The 23,592-nt window shown below is 42.1% G+C and overlaps 1 protein-coding gene and 1 long non-coding RNA gene across 16 annotated transcripts in view; both read right to left on the reverse strand.

The window, feature by feature from the left end:
• Positions 1 to 4,509, reverse strand: part of LOC310686168 — a 43,588-nt gene extending 39,079 nt beyond the window's left edge. Inside the window, exon 1 of the long non-coding RNA XR_014515734.1 lies at positions 4,049 to 4,509. This is a non-coding gene — a long non-coding RNA (uncharacterized lncRNA). The remainder of the gene's footprint in view (positions 1 to 4,048) is intronic.
• A 4,753-nt stretch (positions 4,510 to 9,262) lies between these two features.
• Positions 9,263 to 23,592, reverse strand: part of CAMK2D (calcium/calmodulin dependent protein kinase II delta) — a 142,561-nt gene continuing 128,231 nt past the window's right edge. For 14 of the 15 annotated variants that reach the window (XM_083459245.1, XM_083459250.1, XM_083459252.1 and 11 more), the window contains 4 exons: positions 18,546 to 18,621; positions 17,049 to 17,143; positions 13,317 to 13,545; positions 9,263 to 11,317 (listed from right to left, as the gene is read on the reverse strand). In XM_083459245.1, coding sequence (XP_083315371.1) covers positions 11,314 to 11,317; positions 13,317 to 13,545; positions 17,049 to 17,143; positions 18,546 to 18,621 — 404 coding nt within the window. In that variant the 3' untranslated portion in view covers positions 9,263 to 11,313. Of the gene's footprint in view, positions 11,318 to 13,316; positions 13,546 to 17,048; positions 17,144 to 18,545; positions 18,622 to 23,250; positions 23,480 to 23,592 lie in introns of those variants that run through there. The other variant, XM_083459248.1, reaches the window with a different exon arrangement.

A 23,592-nucleotide genomic window follows, 5' to 3' on the forward strand; every position in this document is an offset into this window, starting at 1 on the left:
AGAGAAGTGGCACCAATTTCCAGCAAGATCTTGCTGAACTTTCACATGATCTCACAGAGTGCAACAGATTTCATTTCATAAGACCTATTACAGTCGTTAAGAGTCGTCAACAGGCTCATCTCAGCTATCTGCCAATCTCCCATTCCCACCACCCTTCTGAGTAATACCCCTCCCCACCTTCTCACTATATAGAAGGATCTGGAAACTTCTGTTTCAGTGTATCTGAAGAAGTGTGCATGCACACGAAAGCTCATACCAAGAACTAACTTAGTTGGTCTTAAAGGTGCTACTGGAAGGATTTTTTTTATTTTGACTATGGCAGACCAACACGGCTACCTATCTGTAACCAGATTTCATGAGTAGCTCCTAGCCGCATACAGGCATACAGCAACTTTTGATATCCCACTAACTATGAATTGCTAAGTTAGTTGTCATTTCAAAAATCTATCATTCCCCCCCCCCCCCATGGGATTGAAAACAGCCACAATAGCTCTGGGACTGAGATAATTATTCTACTTGTGTCCGTCTGTATATGCATCAGAGGAGCAAGCAAACTTGGGATGCTACAGATCCAAGGCTGCCCTCAGCCCAGCGCATGCCATTTCCTACAGCTGTGGATTAATACCACAGAGCTCTCTGCCACTGCAACAAGGAAACCTCTGGAGGCAGACCCCTTCTCTGCCTAAAAGCATCACTCATCACTCAGCTGTTCTAATTACTTGAGAGAGAAAATATCCCACATTCCTGCAGATGTCAACTCCTCACAACCAAAGACATCCTCAATGTTCTTCTATCTCTTATAAATATTTTAGTCTTTAAAATATTACATCATTTAATATTTAGAGCATACAGCTGCATCAGAACTACCCATGACCCTTGTTTATATTGCTCTGTTGGACACAATATGTTGAGAGCTGAGCAATTGTGGACATGGTGAAAAAGCCTCACCCTTTCCAAAATGGTGGAAATGGAGCCTTTTGCCAGTAACTGACACTGCAGGTTTCTGGGGGAAAGCATGAATGAAAAGAGCAGGCTTCAGACTGGGAGGCCACCCAAAAACACAAACAGTACACTGGTACCTCGGGTTAAGAACTTAATTCATTCCGGAGGTCTGTTCTTAACCTGAAGCATCACTTTAGCTAATGGGGCCTGCCACACTGCCACTGCACAATTTCTGTTTTCATCCTGAAGCAAAGTTCTTAACCCGAGGTATTATTTCTGGGTTAGCGGAGTCTGTAACCTGAAGCGTATGTAACCCAAGGTACCACTGTAATGGGATATACCAAGAGCAGAATAAAATGCAGGAAGAAGTGACAGTTCCTCAGCAAGCTCAAGGAAGGGGTTGAAGTAATAAAGTTCTGAGCCAAATGCCAATAGCGGAGATGACCTTGGTCATTCCGGTTTGATGAATGACAGCTGCACAGGCAAACCCAGAACATCAGCTTGAAATATGCCTTATCATTCATTGCAAACAGAATTAAGACTTTCCAGATAAGAAAGGGATAGGGGGACCTTTGGCTACGCTGGCTGGGGGTGATGGGAGCTGACATCCAACAAGGAGCATGGTGCTGACAATGCCCAAGGTTGCAGGTTCGATCCCCGTATGGGGCAGCTGCATATTCCTGCATTGCAGAGAGTTAGACTAGATGATCCTCAGGGTCTCTTCCAACTCTAGGATTCTATGATATGGAGGGCCACAGGTTTTCCACCCTGGAGTAAAGTTACTTGACTATTAAGAACAAGTTTGATGAACGGTGGCAATTCAAATGTTGTGTCTATTTCTTGCTAACTTCACCAGCATCGTTACCAGAAAACACAAAGTGCAGCACTATAGGAATGAGCGAGGTAGACTGCTATAATTACAAATGACATTTACCTAGCAGAAAGAGGCCAGCAGCGGTGTATTTGTCACCAGAAAGCAATCGGCTCCAAATCACTGCAAATAAATCAGCTCACTGTGAATAAACAGCCATTGGACAGGTTTCAGAAGTGAGACACATCATTCTCTCAGTGCCAATGGAATTATCACGTTCAGACCCAGCTTGCACTCTAGAAGATCAACACTGCCTGAAGGAACTACTTTGCTATGTGCCAAAGCTTCGCATATGAACCATTCTGTTTTATTTCAGCATATTTAAACAGCCCCCATCAATGTTTCGCAGAATATAAAAGAGTGCCTCTCGGTCGGAATTTTGCGAGTGACCCTGTAGCTTAAACCTTTTTAGGGAGAGAGAACAGGCTGACCTTTTTGCACTGTTCCAAATAGGTATGTGCAATTTACCCCATTTCTGTGATCTTTTCACCCCTTGGGGCAGGATAATGGTGTCTGGAAATGGTAAACACATGGCTCACACATAATGTCTTTAGCATGACAGTCTGCAAGATTGCATTCATCCAGTTCTTTGAAGCACATGAAAGCAGCATTACAAAGCAAAAATGAGGTGAAAATGGGATTGTTTTCCTATAACAGCTGTTAAAAGTCAGGATATTGGAGGAATCTACTACTTATAGATGAGATTCAGCTCAGCTCTTGGCAGTCTGTGTATATTAGGGGAAAGTGTGCCTACATTTGTGAAAACAACATAAAAATGTGTATTGGGGAAAATTGATAAAAAAGGGTACATTAGCCAAAACTGAATGCAAATACATTATATATAATTTCTTGCATTTTAAAACAAAAGGCCCACATTGAAGAAAACTAGCATGTCAGGGTTCTCGTTCTGCCTTCTTGATACACATTCACAGCAATATATATAATTAATCATATTTCTAACCCACCTTTCTTCCAAGGAGCTCAAGGTGATACACACACACCCATTTTATCCGAACAAGAACCCTGTGAGGTTGTTCAGTTAGGCTGAGACACTCCTATTGGGCCAAGGTCACCTGGCAAGTTTCACGGATTTGAACCCTGGTCTCCCAAGTCCTAGTCTGATATTCTAACTACTACACCACACCACACCACACCACACCACACTGGCTCTCGCTGGTGTAACCCCTCACCTGAAGCATAAAAAGCTCAGGAAATTATTGCCTGACCAAATGCTTTGACCTTCAGAACCGGAACGACGTTCAGACTCACAATCTGAAAGCTACAGAACTTGTAATATCAGATGCATTTGGATCTAACCCATCTCTTCCCATGAATGATAGCTATTGACTTATCAAGGTTGCTAACAGGTCCTTGAGAAGGCAGGTGGCACTGCAAGACAGCGCATGCTGCCTTTCCAAAATGCTTGATTTTTCTCTGCAGCGATCTCAGATTACAAAGCAGGTTCCCGAGTGGAATCTCCATGGCAAGCCAGTGGCTCTCATTATTGGCTTGCTTTAAATATACCCTTTGGCAGACATTATTCTCCTGGCCCTCATCTCAGCAGAAGGCGGCCACCATCAAAAGAGAAGTCCAAACAAATGAGCCATTAGTACCAAGTGGTTGTTTCCAGCTGATTTATGGCCGCTTTTGTGCTGCACTGCATTACTTCCTACAAGTCTTGAGGCCTGCTCCTAATTTCCATGGCAGGCTCGCTTTATTGTCTCTGTGTCAGAGCAGGGCAGAAAATAGCAACACATTTAGCAGAGCTACACAAATTACACCAAGAAAATGGATTTTGAATCTCCCCCTCCTTGCAGCTGGTGGAACGTTCAGCATCCTACAGACTCTCTGAAGGAATGCTTTTTTCAACTATAGAGATTGAAGCTAATACAGAAAACACTGCATCAGCTGATTACATTTGCATCCTACCTCAGTATTAAAAGAAATGTACCAATTTCTTTGTTTCCTACAACTCCTGTCTTGCCAAAGGCAAAAGGGTTCTGTATTGGGGCTCTCTGAAGCAAACGCAAAACACAAGTAGTGAAGGCAGCCTGAAATTACTAAGCAGCAGGCTTCATAATACGCAATGATACAGATCCTCTCCTTTACACTAGAATTGAATAGCCTAACATACCAAGACACAAAAATAGGATAAACTAACATACCAGACCCTCCTTTACAAAATGGTACCAGGCAAACAACAAGCCCTCCTTCATACAAAGATAGAATACTAACCAAACTTCAATCTTCATGGAGCCCCAGGGAGGTAGTAGCGAAGACTTGTCTGGCCAGGCTATGCAGCATTTATTTCAGCTTAGGCCTGCTTCGAAGCTCCTTTCTCTCTGGTTCAGGCCCTGTGATTTTGTAAGCTACCTTCACCTGGCTTTACTGTAATTAACTTCACCTGGCTTGGGTGTCTCATGATCTAGGCCAGCAGGCAAGCACAGTAATTAACCCACAGCTGGGTTATCTCTGAGAACAGAAGCCCTTCTGCCAGCAATCAAGTCAGCAGGAGTCAGCATTAGAATCACTGCTGTTTATGGGGATATGGAGGGTTAACAATTCCTCTTGAGCATTTTCACAACAATCCCCAGAGCACTGAAACAACAGGATCAGTGACTCATGTTGGAAGTTTCCACTTCAGCTGGATATGTCCCCGTGGTTTGACAACACTGACATGGACTTATCTCATGATCTGGCCATTTTACTTGATCCTTCTGAACAGGCGTGAAATATAGCCATGGGGGTGGGGGTGGGGAGACCAACTATTCTACTCTAACATATGACTCAGCCTTAGACAGTGGCACACTGATTTCTAGTCCAAAGTCCTACCCAGAGTGCACCACTGACTCAAGGCCAATCTTCTCTAACCTGCTGCCCTCCAGATGTTTTGCACTACAACTCGTCAGACTCAGCCAGGGATGAGGGTAGTGATCAATAACATCGGGAAGGCACTAGATTGGGAAATGGTTCTCTAGAGGATTATAAAGTTATGCGGTAACTCTTCCAGCTGCATATTTCATCTAATAAGCAGGTTTCAGTTTATGACCCTGATATCAAGGAGATACTCCTGGAACACATTTATCAGTCAATGGAAAATTATCTCATAATGAACACATGTTAACATTAACAATCTATCAGCCTTGCAATGGTCCTGCAATGATTCGGTTTACTTCCAAAGGAGTCTTATACAGAACCACTAAAAGGCAATCACGCTTTTGATATCATTTTCTGCCCCCATGAGAGAAGTGTGTGTGTGTGTGTGTGTGTGTGTGTGTGTGTGTGTGTATATATATATATATATATATATATATATATATATATATATAGTGTGATCATCACCAATTACTAATTTGGAAAGGGAGGGAAATTTGAATCCAAGTTCTCCAGTCAAGAAAAATGCTGTATGAAGGAGCACTGAATTCAGTCCTTTGAGCTATGCAGTCAAATCTGATGATGCCACATCACTTTACGCTAGTTGGGGTGTTTCCATGTGGCTTTTATTGTTGATTCAATGCTATTCGTTCACACTATTCCCATCCTCATTGCAAAGCCAACCCGAACCTCCCCATGCCATCCAGATACTGTTCCCACTGGTTTCAAAACAAAAACTTACCAGATTTCCAACAGAAAATGGTAATTCTGGATTAAATGGAAAATGGATTCTGATAAGGGTGTCATGTGGACACTGTGCAAAACTTGCAATCCACAGTAAACGGCCCTTGGGATCTATGAGGACATAGATCTGGGCCACATGTGTACTGTTGACTCCATGGCTCACATGAAAGCTTCTCAGAAGCAGTAGGCTTAGCACTTATGGAAACAGAGCACCAGGCTGGATTTGTCCAGTGCAGCAGGACTGTTGTTTTACATTCAGTTAATACCCATGTTAAATTTATATTGGGTTTTTTCCCTTTGAAGTCTATGGGTCACTAGTTGACCACCAGCCACTACAGCAGCAGCTCAAGCAAGTAAATTCTGGTCTGGAACATTTGCATAGTTTCTGTAAAGTAGTCCTGGAAAAGGAGCAATTTTGCTATTCACGTGGTTGAAAAGCCAAAGACAGGAGCCAGACTGGCTGTCAGCAAAGGAGAGGAAAACAAACACATTTCCACAGCTTTATCTATATGCATTTATGGGTGCTGAGCACAGAAGCAAAATAAACAATGCTGTCAGGGCCATTGACAATAAAAACAGAGGCACTATAATAAATGGTCTCACAAGTGATGGCTGTTCTCTCTAATGTGTTCTGTTGTAGGAGGGAGACTGATCACTCCCAGTTCAGGCGCCAGGGAGCAAACCCAAACAAGCAAATTATGTGTATTGCATCCAACCAAGAGGAGAGTTCAGTCAAAGATAAATGGTTCTGGAGAGGGCTTTTAGTGGGAAAAGCCCAGAGTTTCCTTGCAAGCTACATGCGAGCAATGAAAGCTGCACATTCTTGTTGTTGCACCTGTTTGTTTCAAAAGACAATGAAGTGTGCCTCTGTGGATGAAGCCAAACCATAGAGTGACCTCTCCAGGGTGCAAACCTGTGCAGGGCATGTGGAGATCCTGGGCTGCTCAGATGGAAAGACCCCACTCAGCCTCACTGAAGTGGTCCAAAGGAAAGCAGAGCAATACATCTAGCACCAGCTTGGATGCAGGAGTTGCTGGAAGGAGGCGTACAAGACACCATCTTAGGGACTCCACTCTGGATTTCTGCAGGGTTTACTCCTAAGCCTTTTCTTCTCCCAAAGATATCTCACAAGGCAGCAGAGGTTTAGGATCAGTTTTCCTTCTCCTAGATAGGCTACCTTCTTAGGTCGATGAGCCCCATCTGCCCCACGTTTCCCTCTACAGCACCTGCAGAAACTGCCTTCTTTACCATTGGACCCACTATTCATCTTGCCTGCTCAATCCATCAGAGCCTGTCTTTGCATGCATGCATAACTTCCCCTGAATACAAAGACAGGGTCCAGCAGGCAGAGCGGATGATTTAGTGTACCTAAAACAATGGTGCAGAGGGTGAGAGAAAGCAAGTCCAGCAGATTTCATCAAACTTCTCAAAGCCATCTAAAAAGACTCCTATCACTCACCTGAGCTTCATCGGTGGCACCAAAGATGATGGAAACTGGCTTCGATGGGTAAAACAGCATAGCAGATGCAGCTGGTCAATGGTCTTGCACAGTCATACTCCTTCACAGTAAGACAGTACCCCCTGCCCCAGTCATTTCACATGCTAACAAACTTTTTATTAAAAGCCATGAAATATTTTGGATGGATGCATTTACCTTGGAAACTGTGTCATCTTGCTGGGTCCTAATATGATATTTTAATATTCTGTGTTTATATTTAAACACAGTCATTCACACTGTTGCTCCATGACTATGGGATTCCATTTTTGTGGGGGTAGAACATGGATGCCCCATCCATCCATCCATCCATCCATCCATCCATCCACACATACCCTCTGTATACAAAGTATCTGATGAAGGCTTCTGACTTCAGAGGTAGGACATCCACAGTGCCTGCAGGAGATCCCAGGTGCCATCTGCAGCTGACGTAGGGCTGGGAGGGCCCCCTGCCTGGCAGCCTGGAGAGCCACAGTCAGACAGGGTAGGCGATGCTGAGCTAGCTGGACCAATTGATCTGACTTGGTAATATGGCAGTTTCCTGTGTTCCTATCTAGGAGGCAAACATTTTAACAAAGATCACTATCATAACCACCAAAGAAGCAAATTACAGGCCAATGAGGCACGACAGCATGGCAAGCATTCATGGTAAGAACTGCTTTTAGAATAGTCTAAATTGTATTTGCTATTGGAATAGTTTTAACTGTAACTGTTCTGAGATGTTTTTAATTGTCATTGTTTTAATCTGCCTTGGACTGTTTGCAGGAGGAAGGGCAGGATAGAAATTCAACAAACAGACAAACAAAACAAAGAAAGAAAGAAAGAAACAATGCATGTCTATCATTTTGCATTTTGGAGGTTGCAACACTGATCTTCAATGATCTCTGGCACATTTGGTTAAGTAGATATGCCTCTGGTTCAGTTCTGTCCACACTGGCCTTAATTTGGTGCACAATATTCTTCTTTGCAAGGTGGGGGAGACCATGGAGGAGGGATGGGAGGAATTCCACGTTTTAGGCAACTGTGTGTTTGCTACAAAGCAATAACAACAACTGATTGCAGGTATCACCCCGCTGACAACACACGCATTGCTGTTGTCAATTAGAAACCAAAAATAGAAAAAAGTATCATAGCCTCCTTGTAAGGTACCCTGAGAGATGGTGGCGTGATAGGGAAAGAGGCATCGTCTTCATAAAGTTATGATTTCCCAAGAAGCAGGAATGCTGAACTTATTTTAAAAGTTGAATATGTTCCAAGAGAGTCTATAATCCAGTCACCCTCCTGTAGGAATTGAAGAGTGGGAAGAGACACGTCAACAATCAAGCATTACTGTTACCACCTTTTCATTTCTCTGGACTTTAGGACAAGTTTTTATTTTTAAAAATAATGTATTAAACTGCTTTGAAACAGACAATCTTCTTCCTTCATGGAAAGCTGCAAGTTCACGTTGACAGGGGTGGGGTGTTCAGTGAATAAATCTACAACGTCAACCAGTGTTACACGGGAACGATTTCCAACAATTTTCGCAGTCATGGTGGCTCCTCAAAGAACTGCCTTAACTCATGGTAATGACCGCAAAATGAACTCATATTCCATCAGCTAAAATGGAACGTCTTCCGGGGGGGGGGGATGACATATGGAAGAGGCCCTAAGATCTACTTGGATGCTCCCCAAAACCAAACCCTTGGAATAGCAAGCAAGCGACCGCCAGATGGCAGCAAACTGAAAGTTTTAGCCAAGCACAGAAACACAGGATAGTTGCAGCTATCTCAAACAGACACAATGGGTGTGGGGGAATGTTTTCCCGTGACCATATATGATATTGACCCTCTTCCCTCCCCAACTCCTAACCCTCTCCCAATTAACAGAACCGTTTAATGTTTTTCTGAATGCCTATTCAGAAATAATTCCCATTAAGTTCAGTGTGCATAGGAGAGGATTGGAGGGATGGGTGGAACCTGATTCTTCTAACACCTCATTTCATATATGCCCACTTGACTGCTTCGATCTGCAGAACTGGCCCTGCTACAGGCGCCATGTAATACTCCTTCTGCATTGGAAGAAATCTACCTTTTAGCGTGCAAGCTGCTACACTACTCCCTGCCAGAGACATCAAGAAGGTCTTTGCGGTACTCTTTTCAATGCCTACTTAAAATCTGCTTCTGCAAAACTTGAGATTCCTCAGAGCCTGTCAACACTATTTCCCTCTTTGCACATGTGTGTGTGTATGTATGTGCATGTGTGCGTGCAATTTGCCTACATCAGGAGTGGCACTCACAGCCTGAACATCAGAATCAAGCCTCACATTCTCAAATGAAAACAATGAGAGCCAAGTGTCAGCAGAAATCACAAATTTATTAATTCTTAAATATATCAGTCAGTTCTTTACCATTATGGCAAGAAATATATATATATATACATGGTGTCGCATGGTAAACTGCAGTGTTTTGAAAATGACAAAGGGTTAGGTGTGTAATTCAGTTGAAGTGCAGAGAAGTAATTCACATGATCCCCCCCCCTTGCCCCTCACATCTCAGTGTGGAAAACAGACCTGACCTAGAGTAATATGGCAACACCACATGCTATGGTAAAAAGTGTAAAAAAAGAGAAAGAGAAAGAAAAGAAAAGAAAAACATCCTACACCTAATTTTGTTAAATGTAAATACACTTATACCACCTAAAGCCGCTTCACAAAAGAAGAAATTGATTTAATTTTTTTAAAAAACAAAATGCACGAGGCCACTGTGCCTTTTCACAGATCCCGTTTGCGGGTTAATATGGCTCAAGACATTTACTGTAGATGCTTGTTATAAACATTTCCGTGGGTTGTATAAGAATCATCACCAGAGAAGCTTAAATTTCTCTAACATATATATGTATACTAGGAACAACATCAAGATGTAAGGAATAAGATCCACTTTTGATTAGTAATCAATACAGAGAAATGAAAGTTATACAAATTAGGACCTTTTTTTTGTCTGCTTTAAAAATTTCAAGCTGCTGCAAGTTGTAAATTTAACTTACTAAAAAAGAACATTGATCAAAGTATCATGCGCTATACACCATTACAGAAAACCGGTAGCCCAGTGTTAACCAAAGAGAGAAGAAACAAACAAAAGTATATATTTTTTTCAAAAGGGAAAAAAACCCCTATTTTTATTGTTAACTTTTAAAGAGGAGCAACGCTTGCAGGAATATAATTTCACATCTACACAACAGAAGCAATCAAATGGCAACTGAGCAATCTGTTCTAAACAGACACTGAATTTATTTCCTGCTTACTTTGCATGTATATATGCAGCAACAGGGGGAAATAGTTAATAAAGCTGCAATAAGTATTTTAATCCACACTGTTCAAGGATGTTGATGAGCCATGAGAAAATAGATAAAATTATTATGGCAAAAGCGTAACAGTTTTATTAGAAAACAGATGTTTTCTTGGTAGTTTCCTTTTTGTCAGTTAATAAACTGTTACAAAGAAAATTAAGACAAGTAAGCTCCTGATACTAAGCTTTTAAGGCCTAATTGTCCTAGAGTATCTTGACTAGAGCATCAGTTTAAAAAACCCTCTACAACTTGCTTTAATAAATGTACTGTACATTACTTTACCCTTTTAACCACCAAAACCCTTCTCATATTAATGTGCTCATTGCTTGGCTCTGAACAAATGAGAAAAAATACTTCATGTATCATCTTCTCCTCTTCCCCTGCACTTACAACTACAAAGCTAAATAAATTGTTAAAAATAAAATGAATTTGCTGACCAGATAAGAACAATGACAGATACTTCTAGCAAGGTCAAGCCAGTAAATTATGCCATTTCCCCCCAGTTTACCTACAGTGACTCATAACAAAGATGGCTCCTTGAAAGAAAAGCCTACAGAAATGCTTTGGTCTAAACCCAGTATTTCTACCCATGTGTCCTACAATAACAAAGGTGCTGTTAGTAGGAATTATTTCTACTATGACCAAAGCAATGCAGATTGTCTTTAAGAACAAACGAGCCAGAAAACAGAAGTAGTGAAAATTAAAACAAAGTTAACTGATTTTTATTTTATTTTTAACCTTCATTCCCTTAGTTTGCACATGAAGATATTACTCATCTTCTGGCATGAGAAGTATACTCTGTATATTCTCTAGCATTTTACTTGCCCTCCTTCTTTTCTTCCATTTTCAGTTTGCACGGAACATCCATTCCCTTCACTGAAGTGTAAACAAAAAGTACCAATGGAATATACAACAAAATGATGCATCGTAAATGTATCACATGTAGAAACTTCACAGCTTCATGCACTCGAAGAACATGCATGAAGAGGGCAATGGAGTGGCCAAGATGGTAGCCAACCAAGTGCAGAGTGTGGAGGACAGAACGTGGCACCGCAGACATTTAGCTAGGAGGGGTGAGAGGAAAGATGGAAGGAAGAGAGAGAGAGAGAGAGAGAGAGAGAGAGAGAGAGAGAGAGAGACTAACATTAATTGCTGAAATATTACTTTCGGGGCTAAATCATAATTTCCAAATAAACTAAAACATTAGGATTTTGTGTGCGTTTGTGTGTATTTATATATGTACATACACAGAGAAATCAAATTACATACACCACTATTTTCATATTCAAACTACTGTGACATTTCAATGTTTAATAAAAAGTAGGTAAAGGTAAAGGACCCCTGACAGTTAAGTCCAATCATGAATGACTCTTGGGGTTGCAGCGCTCATCTCGCTTTACTGGCCAAGGGAGCCGACGTTTGTCTGCAGACAGTTTTTCCGGGTCATGTGGCCAGCATGACTAAGCCACTTCTGGCGAAACCACAGCAGCACACGGAAATGCCATTGACCTTCCCGCCGGAGTGGTACCTATTTATCTACTTGCACTTTGATGTGCTTTCGAACTGCTAGGTTGGCAGGAGCAGGGAATGAGCAACGGGAGCTCACCCCGTCGCGGGGATTCGAACCACTGACCTTCCAACTGGCAAGCCCTAGGCTCTGTGGTTTACACCACAGCGCCACCCACGTCCCTATTTATCAAAGTACAACAGGTGCAAATTATCCATGCATCCTTTTTTGTTTATCCCTTGTAGGGAATTGCTCAATAACATCCATCCTCATTCAAATAAATCAACATGATAATGATTTGATCAAGACAAAGATATAAGCAAAGCTGTGTTCATCATATGCTATTGTGAATTACAACTCAAGTTTCCACTATGCAATACAGGTGATGCTCCATTTATGCAGGGGTTCTGTTTCGGGCCCATGTGCGCATACACAAAATTGCGAAAAACTGTGAGCACCCTGGTGAGTCCTCCTAAACCATACCTGGCCGTCCCTTTGGCTTGTGGGAATGGGGAATTGCCTATACTGTATTTAAGGTGTGCCGAAAGCCTGAACACTCTGATGCTATCTTGGTCAATGCATCTTGTTGTTTCCAGACTCCAGATAATACACTGATCCTGAGCAAAAGTACCGTATTTTTTGCTCTATAAGACTCACTTTTTCCCTCCTAAAAAGTAATGAGAAATGTGTGTGCGTCTTATGGAACGAATGCAGGCTGTGCAGCTATCCCAGAAGCCAAAACAGCAAGAGGGATTGCTGCTTTCGCTGCGTAGCGATCCCTCTTGTTGTTCTGGCTTCTGAGATTCAGAATTTTTTTTCTTGTTTTCCTCCTCCAAAAACTAGGTGCATCTTGTGGTCTGGTGCATCTTATGGAGCGAAAAATACGGTAATTAATTAGGAGTATTTCTAAACAACTTAATATTTAAAAATCTCTAAGCCATATACAAAGATAAAACCCAAAGACCCCAAAACAATAGAAAAGTGTAATAAAAACGCAGATAAAACATAAAACCCTGGTAAAATAATATTTGTTCTAAATAAATATTGAAAAAAACAGGCAAAAAGAAGAATTCAGTAACATGCTCCAATCTTATGGGGCTCGGGAAATCTGGTCTGAAGGGCTCAACAGTAATCATGTAGACAGAAGCTGTAGAGCAGATGGGAGCTGCAGCTTTTGATTCATTTTGTTGATTCAATAAAGGGAGAATTTGTGGCCAATACCCAGCCAAAATTAAATAATATTAGAAACGTGTATTTACAGCAGCTGAGTGGGCTTCATTCTGCACTTGAATTTGTGCGGATTCATCGCTGCAAATTCTAAGGAATCAGTTGCAATGGTTTCGAAAGCTGATTTGGTGCATACTGAAGTAGATAGGAAATGGAAGTAGCAGTCAGCAACTTGCTTGGCCTGGACATATCAAATGCTCTATGCTCCCTTCAAGAGACACCTGGCTGATAGGAATGTGGGGCCTGGAAGACAAGTAACTGGGGCCAAAGAAAAGAGCACTTAAACGGATGGGCAGACGACAAACTGAAGATGAGAATGCTTTACTCACTTGATAGGTACTGTTGGTGATCCTGAACGGTGGAAGTGAACATTCTGCCATTTCCCATCGCGGCGGTGCCAGACTCGCGTCTCTTCCGACTGCATTGTCTTGGGCATCCCACTCCCATCCATGTACTGAGTCAGCCGTATGTACGCAATGCAGGCAGCATCATCCCCCACCAGGTGGACATGTGGATTCAGGATGATGGTGTGGACTGGCTTGTTGCTCTTAGACAAAGCTACAGGGAGGAATGGCACATGGTATAAAACTCATAATGCACAAATGGGATGCAGCCCTGAATAAAACGTGGGCATGCTTCTAAAAATGTAGATCCTGAGCTCCTGAGCTCTAAATGGGAGTTGAAAATACACTGAATTTTGTGTGGCTTGTGTGTCCACAGAAGTTAATGTGTTACATTAAGGTGGAATCTTGCTGAGGCAGAGATATTAATTAAAAGAGGATGCAGAATTTTGTTTTGTTTTGTTTAATAAAAAAACCCTTGACCCTTGATCATACTAGTGATCGTCAACATCTATTCCTCGACCACAGGTGTGACAATGGAGAAAACTTAACATGTGAAGCAAAAATTCATGGATCGTATGTGGAGAGTGTTTAAAGTGCTTCAAATGAACTCTCTAAATAATCCTTACAACCACCAAATAACACCTTGGTTAGCGACTAACATGTATGACCCCCCTGAAATTTTGCCCGTGAGGCAATATGGTCCCTTGGCTGAAAGGGGCTTCCTATTCTTAGGTTACATGCCAAAATGCATTTAACATGCCTGGGTTTGTTTGGTCACATATACATTTGGGCTTCCCCCACAGAATCCTGGGTACTGTAGTTTGTAAAAAGGTCCTGTGAGGCAGAGCTCTTTCTCTCAGGGGTAAAGCACAGTCGCCAAAATTCCCTGGGGGAAACCATGACTACTAAAGTGGCATGAATGTGCTTTAAATGTGTGTTGTTGTTTACACAGCTGCTGTGGGGCAGCTGGCGATCTGGACCGGAACCATGGCATGCCAACAGGGCATTAAATGATCGTGCGTTGCCAAAATAAAGTTGAAACGAGCCTTGAAGCACGGCCTTGAAGCACATCCTTCACATCTGCTTAGCAACGAGAATTCTGCCCTGCAACAGGTGTCTTTATCAGGGCAGTCAGTGTGTGTGACAGAATACGTGAGTCTGTCTCTCTGACCGGAGCAGAGATATAGTTCTGTTTCTTATTTTATATGTAGACCAGTGGTGTTGTGCAACTTGTAATGTAAATAATAAAGACTTTAGAGAAGAATTGGATGGGTGAGGTGGCTATTCCTGTCACAGGAATTCACCAAGAGAGGGCTGGACTGCTGCTGCAAAGACACAGAAAGACTTTCTGAGGAACTCTGCTGAGACAAAGAAAAGGAACCCCAAAATTTGGAGCTCACACACTAACAATTAACCCCTTTTCCTGTGTTCCAGTCCCAACAAATTCTGCACCACCCCTTATTCTGTACAGGCTGTTATTTCTCCTGGGAGGGACATTGAGGAATATGTATGAAACTGAAGTTTACTCAGCTGAATGGATGAGAAAATTCAACTACCTTATTTATTTTGCGAGGCAATTCTCTTCTAGAGAAGAACTGGTGCTGGTTCAAAACATGCCCGAATTAAAGTTAACATCCATTTTATGTGTGTATACGCAACTGGTATCCTGCTTCATCAGAATATAATAATGCCAACAGTAATGATGGGGGAAGGAAGGAGCAAAGTGTGGTGGGGGTGGGGCAGGGATACAGTTAAGTGAGAACAGCTTGCTCTCTTATCTGCTGATCCAACCATGGGTGAAATCCTTTTTCCCACTATGCAAGCTGGATTGCCTCCATGTATGCAAATACGAGAGCATTTGTTGTTGTTGTTTTGCAAGACCTGCAGGGTGCCGTTATTATGCAGAAGCAAAAAGCTGTTTATACCATAATTTACACATTTACACATTAGTGGATTGTTATCCAAAGAGAAACGCTGTGTTTTCTCCACTAGCTTGCTTGTGGATATACAGCGAGGAAACATGTACCTTCCTGAGTAAAAATGAAGCTTCTGTTCCTTTTATGTGGCTCAGGCACTGAACCTTAAAAAGAGGATTTATATTCCTCAGCAGTGTACGAACAATCAGCCCCTATGGGACACTGATGTGTTTCGAGCACTATAACAATAGATCAGTCTTGTAAAGTGAGCTGGTGCTTAAAGGGGCAGTGAGATTTGCTGAAGAAATTTATCAGAGTTATTTCAAATGAGATTTTAGCAGGCACCATAAGGGGGTTTCTACGGGAGTTATTGTCTAATAAATAGGTCTTCCTTGTTTTTTCCAGCAAAGACGTAAACAAAAAAATCAACACTCACGGAGCAAACAGACTTAACTCTCTCTCTCTCTCTCTCTCTCTCTCTCACACACACACACGGTACAGATACAAATCAAGCTATTAGTGCTTTACAAATGGTTGCTCTTCAAGATACATGCGACAACTCACATTCCACTTAGGAGGGACAATAATAACTGATCTTTTTTTAAAACAGCAACAAAAACAATTATTAATAACATTTATTTAACATAAGGGCCTCAGAGTCTGTTCATTTGCAATGCCATGCTGCTGCCACAGGTTACTTCCACATCCTCTTCATGTGACTTTTTAGCATAGAAACAATTCCATGAAACAATTCAATCACATATGTTTCTTCAGTGGCTGCCACAACACACACAGTAAACCATGGCTTATTGTGATGGGAGCGAACCTAGCCTCCGGCTGGCTTGCATGCTCCTCTCTCTTACTCAATTCCTCTGCTGCTGAGTAGCATGGAATTGTTCATTTGTTTTCGAGAAACCTTAACATGTCACATTTTTGAAACCTGGCAAACTGTATACAATTTTAGTTATGGCTTCCTTGAACAAGCCAAATTCAAGTCATGAAACTGGGCCTGTTAATCGTTTAGGGAAGAGATTTCCAAACTGTGTGTCTCGACATGTTAGTGTGTCGGCTGCAGTGTGTAGGTGTGTCGCTGAAAATGCTCCCTGCGCTCCTCCCGGGACTGAAATGATGCATGATTAAAAAGTGTGTCACCAACATGAAAAGTCTGGGAAGCTATGGTTTAGGGATTCAGGCGTAACACTAAACTGAGGTCATGCTGCATTTGGTGTGGCTGCCACTTGGTGGCCACATAACCTGCAAAGCATGATTGCACTTTGCATGTTTATGTCTATAGGAAGAAATTGTTCAAATCCCACATACTTCCTATAATGCACTGTAGCAGTGTCAATTCTTTGTTGTGGTGGGGGACACAGGCAATTTGCTATCAGTACTTATTTATAACTGGTAACAGGGAGGCCTTTTCAGATATATAATGTGGTGGAAAAAAGCCCACATAGCAAGAGAGAGAAGCATTGTAGGCTCCTGATACACAAAGAAGTGCCTAATTTCAGTGCCTGGAACAAATGAGTTTACTAGGTCAGGAGCAAAACCTACAGTTGTGAGGCCACTTTCCTCACATGTAAAAGGTCCCAGGGTTCAATCCCCAGTATTTCCAGTTAAAAAAGAGCAGGTGATTCAAATTTCTAAGCCCATTTCATGGATCAGAGGGAATGTTGGAAAGCTTTCCCCCATCTAATCAAACAAATATGAAGTGCAAAAGAGTATAATATTTCCAACAACTGGTGCTTAACATCTCCCAGATACACAAGACCTCAAATTATCTGAATGACTATTAACATACCATTCTCAAAGTAAAACCGGTGGAAGTCCATTCCCTCTACAAGATTTCCCAAAGCTTCAGGTTCAAATGAGGTGAGGCCTGGATCACAGATCTTCCTACAGGGAGGAGAAAACGCTCATTTCAAGAGCCATTCAGATTAAAGATCAACCAAGTGGAGGACTGGACTGTCATCTTCCAGATTTAATGGAACCAACAAACCACATGAAGGTGTAAAATATGCTTAGTTCTATGCCCTAGGTGCTGCAGAGTTAAATGAGCAATATGCATGAGCAAGATATATTTTTTATCTTTACTGATGGTGAAGATTCAGCCATGGTTGGATTCAGATATCCTGACCAGGCAGCTTAACACTGCTGCTGGTGGTCTGCAACCCAATCAGATTGCAAGAATTTCCATGAACATTGCAGCTTGGAGAAGTGTGGCTGTGCGGTTGCACAGTTCAACTATGGAACTCACTTCCACAGGAGGCAATGGTGACCACTGACATATTGCTTTAAAAGAGGATTCCATACATTCATGGAGGTAAAGGCTAACAATCACTTCTAGCCATGATAGCTATGCTCTGTCACCACTAACAGAGGCAGAATGTTTCTGAATACCAGTTGCTGGAAACTGCAGGATGGGAAAGTGCTCTTGTACTCAGTTCCTGCTTGCATCTGGTTGGAACAGGATGCCATACCAGACATGCCATCTGCCCGATCACTAGATTAGGCTCTTCTAATGTTCTTACTATTTTCTGGAACCAATCCTCAAAGGAGGGCTGGAACCCAAATAGTCTCTCCTAAACTCATTGCACCAGGTGGTCTACCAAGATAATCATCAATAGTCCAGCACAACCAACAGGGACATACTCCCCCTTGTCTAGCTCCTAGAAAACACTGTCTAACAAGGTGAGCAAAGCTGCCCCAGTCCCAAAACTAGACCTGAATACCGATCGAAATGGTTCTCGATAATCTGTCCCAAGAACCCATGGAGCAGAGATGCTACCACACACGAAAATCCTGTTCAAGAATGGGAAATACAAGACTTGTTGGTAATCAACACAGTGAAGCCAATTAGTTAAGACTGTCTATATTAAGGATGAGACAATGCATTCCTCTTAGGAGACATTCATTACTCTTCTTACCCACTCCACCTAGCCTCCTCTGGCTAGGTTTAATCAGTCAGAATGGGCAAAGTCTCAGGTATATACAACAAGTCATACACTTGCTTCATAAAAACATGAGAAGAGCCCTGCTAGATTAGGTCAAAGGGCTATTTAGCCCCATGCTCTTCTCCAAGTGGTCAACCAGTTGCGCATGTGACTTCCCACAGTGAAGACAGAACATCTAGCCTTGTATGTGTTATTATCCATTTCTATGAAGTGTATTTGGATTATTTTACTGTCTATGAACATTTACGGAATTCTTTGTTCTCACAACTGTGCAAACTAGACACTGGATACAGCCTTCAGCATTTGTACCCCATCTCAAGAAAAAGAAAATAAATGCAACTTACGTGTAGGCTTCAAAATCCCCATTATTGATAGCTTCAATCAGCTGCTCAGTAACCTTGATAATCTCCTGCTTACGAGCTGAAGACAAGACAGAGACATGAATAAGAAGGCACATTCAGAGGTATTTGCACAGTGCAATGGAAACCAGCAGAACAAAAGAATCTCAGGGTATTATAGAGTTGAAGCCATTGTGATTTCTGCCCAATCAACGTGATTGCCCTTCATTCACTGATGCCTCTTCTCTTCTCCTCCCTCCCAACATTACAGCAAGAAGAGTTAAGTTGCTGTTAGAACTTGGTACATTTTTTGTTTGTTTGAAGAGATATCAAGCAAATGCCAGTGATCTATTTGGAAAGGATTTCTGTAATCTATAAAGCTTTTGGAGAAAATTGTAAAGGAAAGACTCCTTTGCAGAATCTAGCAGACTATGCCACTTGAGTTTGATTCTCTCATGCAGGCCATCTAGCTTCATCCTCCAGTTTCTGTAACTTCAAAGGTGGGATGTGCACATTTCCTGTAACCAAATCACCAGAAAATATCTGTAAACTATTGAGATGCCCATAAAATGGTGGACCGGCTATGGAAACATGGCCATAAAGATACAGCCAGTACCCATTAAAATGTCCTTTCCAATGTGACTTTGATCTATCTTAGTTTCCTTTGGGGTCCAATGCTTTCTTCCTCTCTTCATTCCTTGGGTTCATTATATCTGCCTGTTACTCAGCTGTGCTTCCAGAAAGTAGCTATGCCCTAATCCCGGGTGGGGAACAGGATTTGGCCAGCAGGCCTGATCCATACCTCCCCCACTTACTGCAGGGCGCCCATGTGCCCATCGCTTCTTGTCACAATGATGGCAAGTGATCCAAAATAAGTTTCCCTTAACTGATGTGGCGTGAATTGTACTTGCAAACAGAGATATGTGCCATCTGGGTGGGCTATATAGGTTTGCCTTGCTCTTTAGGTATTTTTTAGTATGGATTTTCTAATGAGCAACCGTACAGCATCTGTTGATATCATTCCCTAAGCCTTACTTCAAAAGTAGCATGTGTGTTTCACAGAACGGGCAACTCACATTTAGTTTGCAGTACTCCTTGTTCACAATATAGAAAATCCAGAAAGCCAGAGGTTGGGAGATTACTTTTCAATAGGAACACCGTGAATGGGTATCTCTCAACTTAATTCAGTTTGTGACAACAACTGAATCAGGCTCCTATTTTTGCAGCTTTTAACTGCATGAACTGTATCAGCTGACCTGAAAGCAATGTACCTGCACAATCCTACAACCCCAGGAAATGAGATTAAGGAAGCCTTGTTGCTGCTGTACACGGCTGTGGCTGTACGTTTCTATCACATCTGGCACCATTTCTTCCAGCACTACTCACCCCCCCAACACACATACACACTTTTGTGTGTGTGTGTACATTTCATTAGCACAACAGGGGCTTGGCAGGATTAGCTTTCTCACACATTTGTCAAGGGTCTGCACACCAAATACCAACTGCAGCTCAGAGCGTATATCCATGCAGTTACACTATGCTGTCCGTTCCAGTTGAATAGGTGCAAACCATCAAGAAGGTGAATTTCTTTCCTACTCAATAAAGGCACAGAAGTCTTCTGGCTCTAAAATGATTGCTTCTGCTACAAGCAGCACAGTGCTCAGTTATATGAGAAACTTCACTCTCTTGTCCTTGCCTTAGTCACTGGAAAGCTGACCCGCAAACATGATGAGAGCAAGCAAAACTTGGGAGCAACAAATACAAATAACAGAAATGCTTCATCGCTCGTGCTGATGCAGCTACAGGCTTATACATGGGATGTAAGATTTTTAGTAGGAAATAAGACCAGAAGGGATTTAAATTTTTTTTTAAAAAAAATGCAGGACGACAAGAGTTTGAGAAAGGCCTTCAGCAGCAAACGACCTGAGAGAACTTCAAAAGAAAGATTATCGAGACAGTTTTCAATGCTTGGCTTGTTGGCTGTCCAATTTAAGGGCATGATGTTCCTTCTACATGTGATATCTTTTCTCATTCTTGCAGTTCTCTTTCAGTTTCTTTCCAGCCTGTCAACCTTTTCCTCCTTTTCACTTCAAAGCTTCAGACCGAACACAACAACCCTGATTGTAGTCATGCTGTAGCACCTCCATCTTGGATCCAATTGCTTTTGAAACTACCACCTGTTAATGGCACTGGCTTATTGAGCTACAGCATTCCCTTGCTCAGTTACATTCTGTTTGGTTCCCATAAGCTTTTCTAGCACAGCTACAGCTTGACATAGCCAGTTAGGTCCCATTCTTTTGTGAATCTGGTTTCTTTACCCATTACATGCCAATTTACATTACAGTGGTACCTCGCAAGATGAATGCCTCGCAAGACGAAAAACGCGCAAGACGAAAGAGTTTTCCGTTTTTTGAATCGTTCCGCAAGACGAATTTCCCTATGGGCTTGCTTCGCAAGACGAAATGTCTTGCGAGTTCTTGCGAGTTTGTTTCCTTTTTCTTAAAGCCGCTAGGCCGTTAATAGCCGCTAGGCCGTTAATAGCTGCTAAGCCGTTAGGCCGTTAATAGCCGCTAATAGCTGTGCTTCGCAAGACGAAAAAACCGCAAGACGAAGAGACTCGCGGAACGGATTAATTTCGTCTTGCGAGGCACCACTGTAGGTGCATACTGTGTTTTACTTAATCACCCCTGTACATGTGTACACATACAAACACACTTATATACAAAGATACCTTCCTCAATCCTGAAGCCTGTTGCACACACTTAGGGTCTCACCAATGATATCCTTTACTACTGAAATCTCATTCCTACAATACTGGCAAACAACATAGAATCATAGTTGGAAGGGACCCTAAGAGTCATCCAGTCCAACCCCCAGCAAAGCAGGACTCTCAACTGAAGCATCCATGACAGATGGCCATCCAACCTCTGCTTAAAAACCTTCAAGGGATGCACAAGATGAGAAATAATCTAAGAGGAGAAATGATGCTTAGATTCTGAAGTTCTGCAGCATATACGATACCCAAGGCCAAGTATTACAAAGAGTTGCTTCTTTTGTAGGATGACAACAGCAAAGCCAGCTGAAGGCTACATAAAGACTAAGGCAGGAGTGGGGAACCTGTGGCCCTCCAAATGTTATTGGATTCCAAATCCGATCAGCCTCAGCCAGCGTGGCCAAAGATCAGGGAGAATGGAAGTTGTAGCTCAGAAATAACCAGAGTGCCACAGGTTCCCTACCTCTTTAATAGGAGATAGCCTGGCATCTAATTGCCTTAAGTTGGTGCTTATACCATTGATCAGGGCTGGATGTTTCTCTGTTCACACCCATTCTTGGAGAAGGGGAGCTGTGGCCATGCAAGTGGTCTTTCTGTGAGTACAACTTTCTTTCCATGAACGGAAGGAACTTCTATGTATGGAGCAACAACCCTGGATCCAACCCAAACTTAGCTCATCACAACATCTACTGAATCAAAGACATGTACCATGCATGTTTCAGGTTGGCCCTTGGTCTTTGAATTACAGATTTGCCGTCGACCTTCCTAATCAAGCGTCAGATAGTCTAAAGTTTTTCGAAGGCATGGAGTTAAATCATGTACTCTGGCTTAATTGGTGTGCACACTGGGTTCAGAGTTGTACACATGCAACAAATTTGGTGCTGCTCTTATGAACCAGAGTTGGGAATCCCTACTGGCAAGAAGGAGTGACCAGCTCATACACATTTGAAGGTAACTATCATGGGATGGAAGATGGAGAGTGCTGGCAACCTCTGCAAACAGACCAATTGCACGGTTTATGTGTTCAGAGTTGAGCAGCTGGGTGATCACCGAGCTTAATCTAAAACTCATCAAAGCTGAAAGAGAAAATTTAAGTCTTTGGAATTTAATTTGAATTCCAAATATTATTACTTTATTTTAGCATAATCCTCCCGTTTCACTTTATATGCTTATGCTGCCAGGAATGCTTGTGTGTCGCAATAAGTCCTCCGAAGGGTTGAGGAAGGCATAGGCCAGGGGCAAGTATTGCATTTTGACCCAAGACTCTACAAAAAACAAAACAACCCCTCTACATGCATGCATGCATGTATGTATGCAAGGAGGTTGAGGGCATTTAATACAGCTTCTTGCTGCAGTGATTTATTCCTGTACTCATATAGTGACTCCAAAGAAGTTTAGAATCTACTGTATCACCCTCTACAAGGAAGACCGCTGTGCCATATGATCATATCCACACCATACATTTAAAGCACTCATGTCCCTTTAGCAGACATCCTCCCCCCACCCCCGAATCCTGGAACACTAGTTTGCTAAGAGTGCTAGGATCTGTATTGCTGTGAGGGGTCTCTCAACCCCCTTAAAAAACTATGTTCCCCATGATTGTTTCAGGAAAGGCATGACTATTAAAGTGGTATAAGACTGTTTTAAATGTATGGTACGGATAGTCACTCTGCTCTAGAAAATCAATTTCTGGGTTTTTTCCTGAAACCAGAAGGTGGTGGCAATCACCATCACTTAGGAACCAGTCAGACCAATGGTCCATCTACCTCCCCAAGGTCTTAGACAGGAGTCTTTTCAAGCAAAGCAAAACTGGATCTGGCTAAAACTTACTTGGGGGAACAGGTAATGTGAATAATACATATCATTCATATGAAAATTATTTAAGTTCCTACTGCAGAGTAGGGGTTGTTTTTTTCTTCAAATAAAAAGCCAGAGACATTTATTTAATATGTTTTGAATGACTTTATGGCGAACCTAAACACTTAAGCTGTCATCTGTACAGTGATATTACTTTCCAGTGTCTGCTGCTCCAAGTGATTCACTGTGATTCACTCACTAATGATCTGGCAGAAGTTTTAAGCAGCTGATTCTCTCTTCAATTTCCTAAGAAGAAAAGATTCTCCCAAGACTCTCTGCATACCTAGTGAAAACGCAAATGCCTCATGCCCTAATGAACAGAAAAAGGAGAAACAGGAGAAACAGGAGTGTCAGCATATGGACTATCTGCTATCCAAACACACTAAAGGATATGTATACCTCCCAACTTGCCCATACCAGGAT

The sequence above is a fragment of the Podarcis liolepis genome, assembly GCF_965112155.1.
Source record: "Podarcis liolepis genome assembly, chromosome: 9".
Lineage (NCBI taxonomy): Eukaryota > Metazoa > Chordata > Lepidosauria > Squamata > Lacertidae > Podarcis > Podarcis liolepis.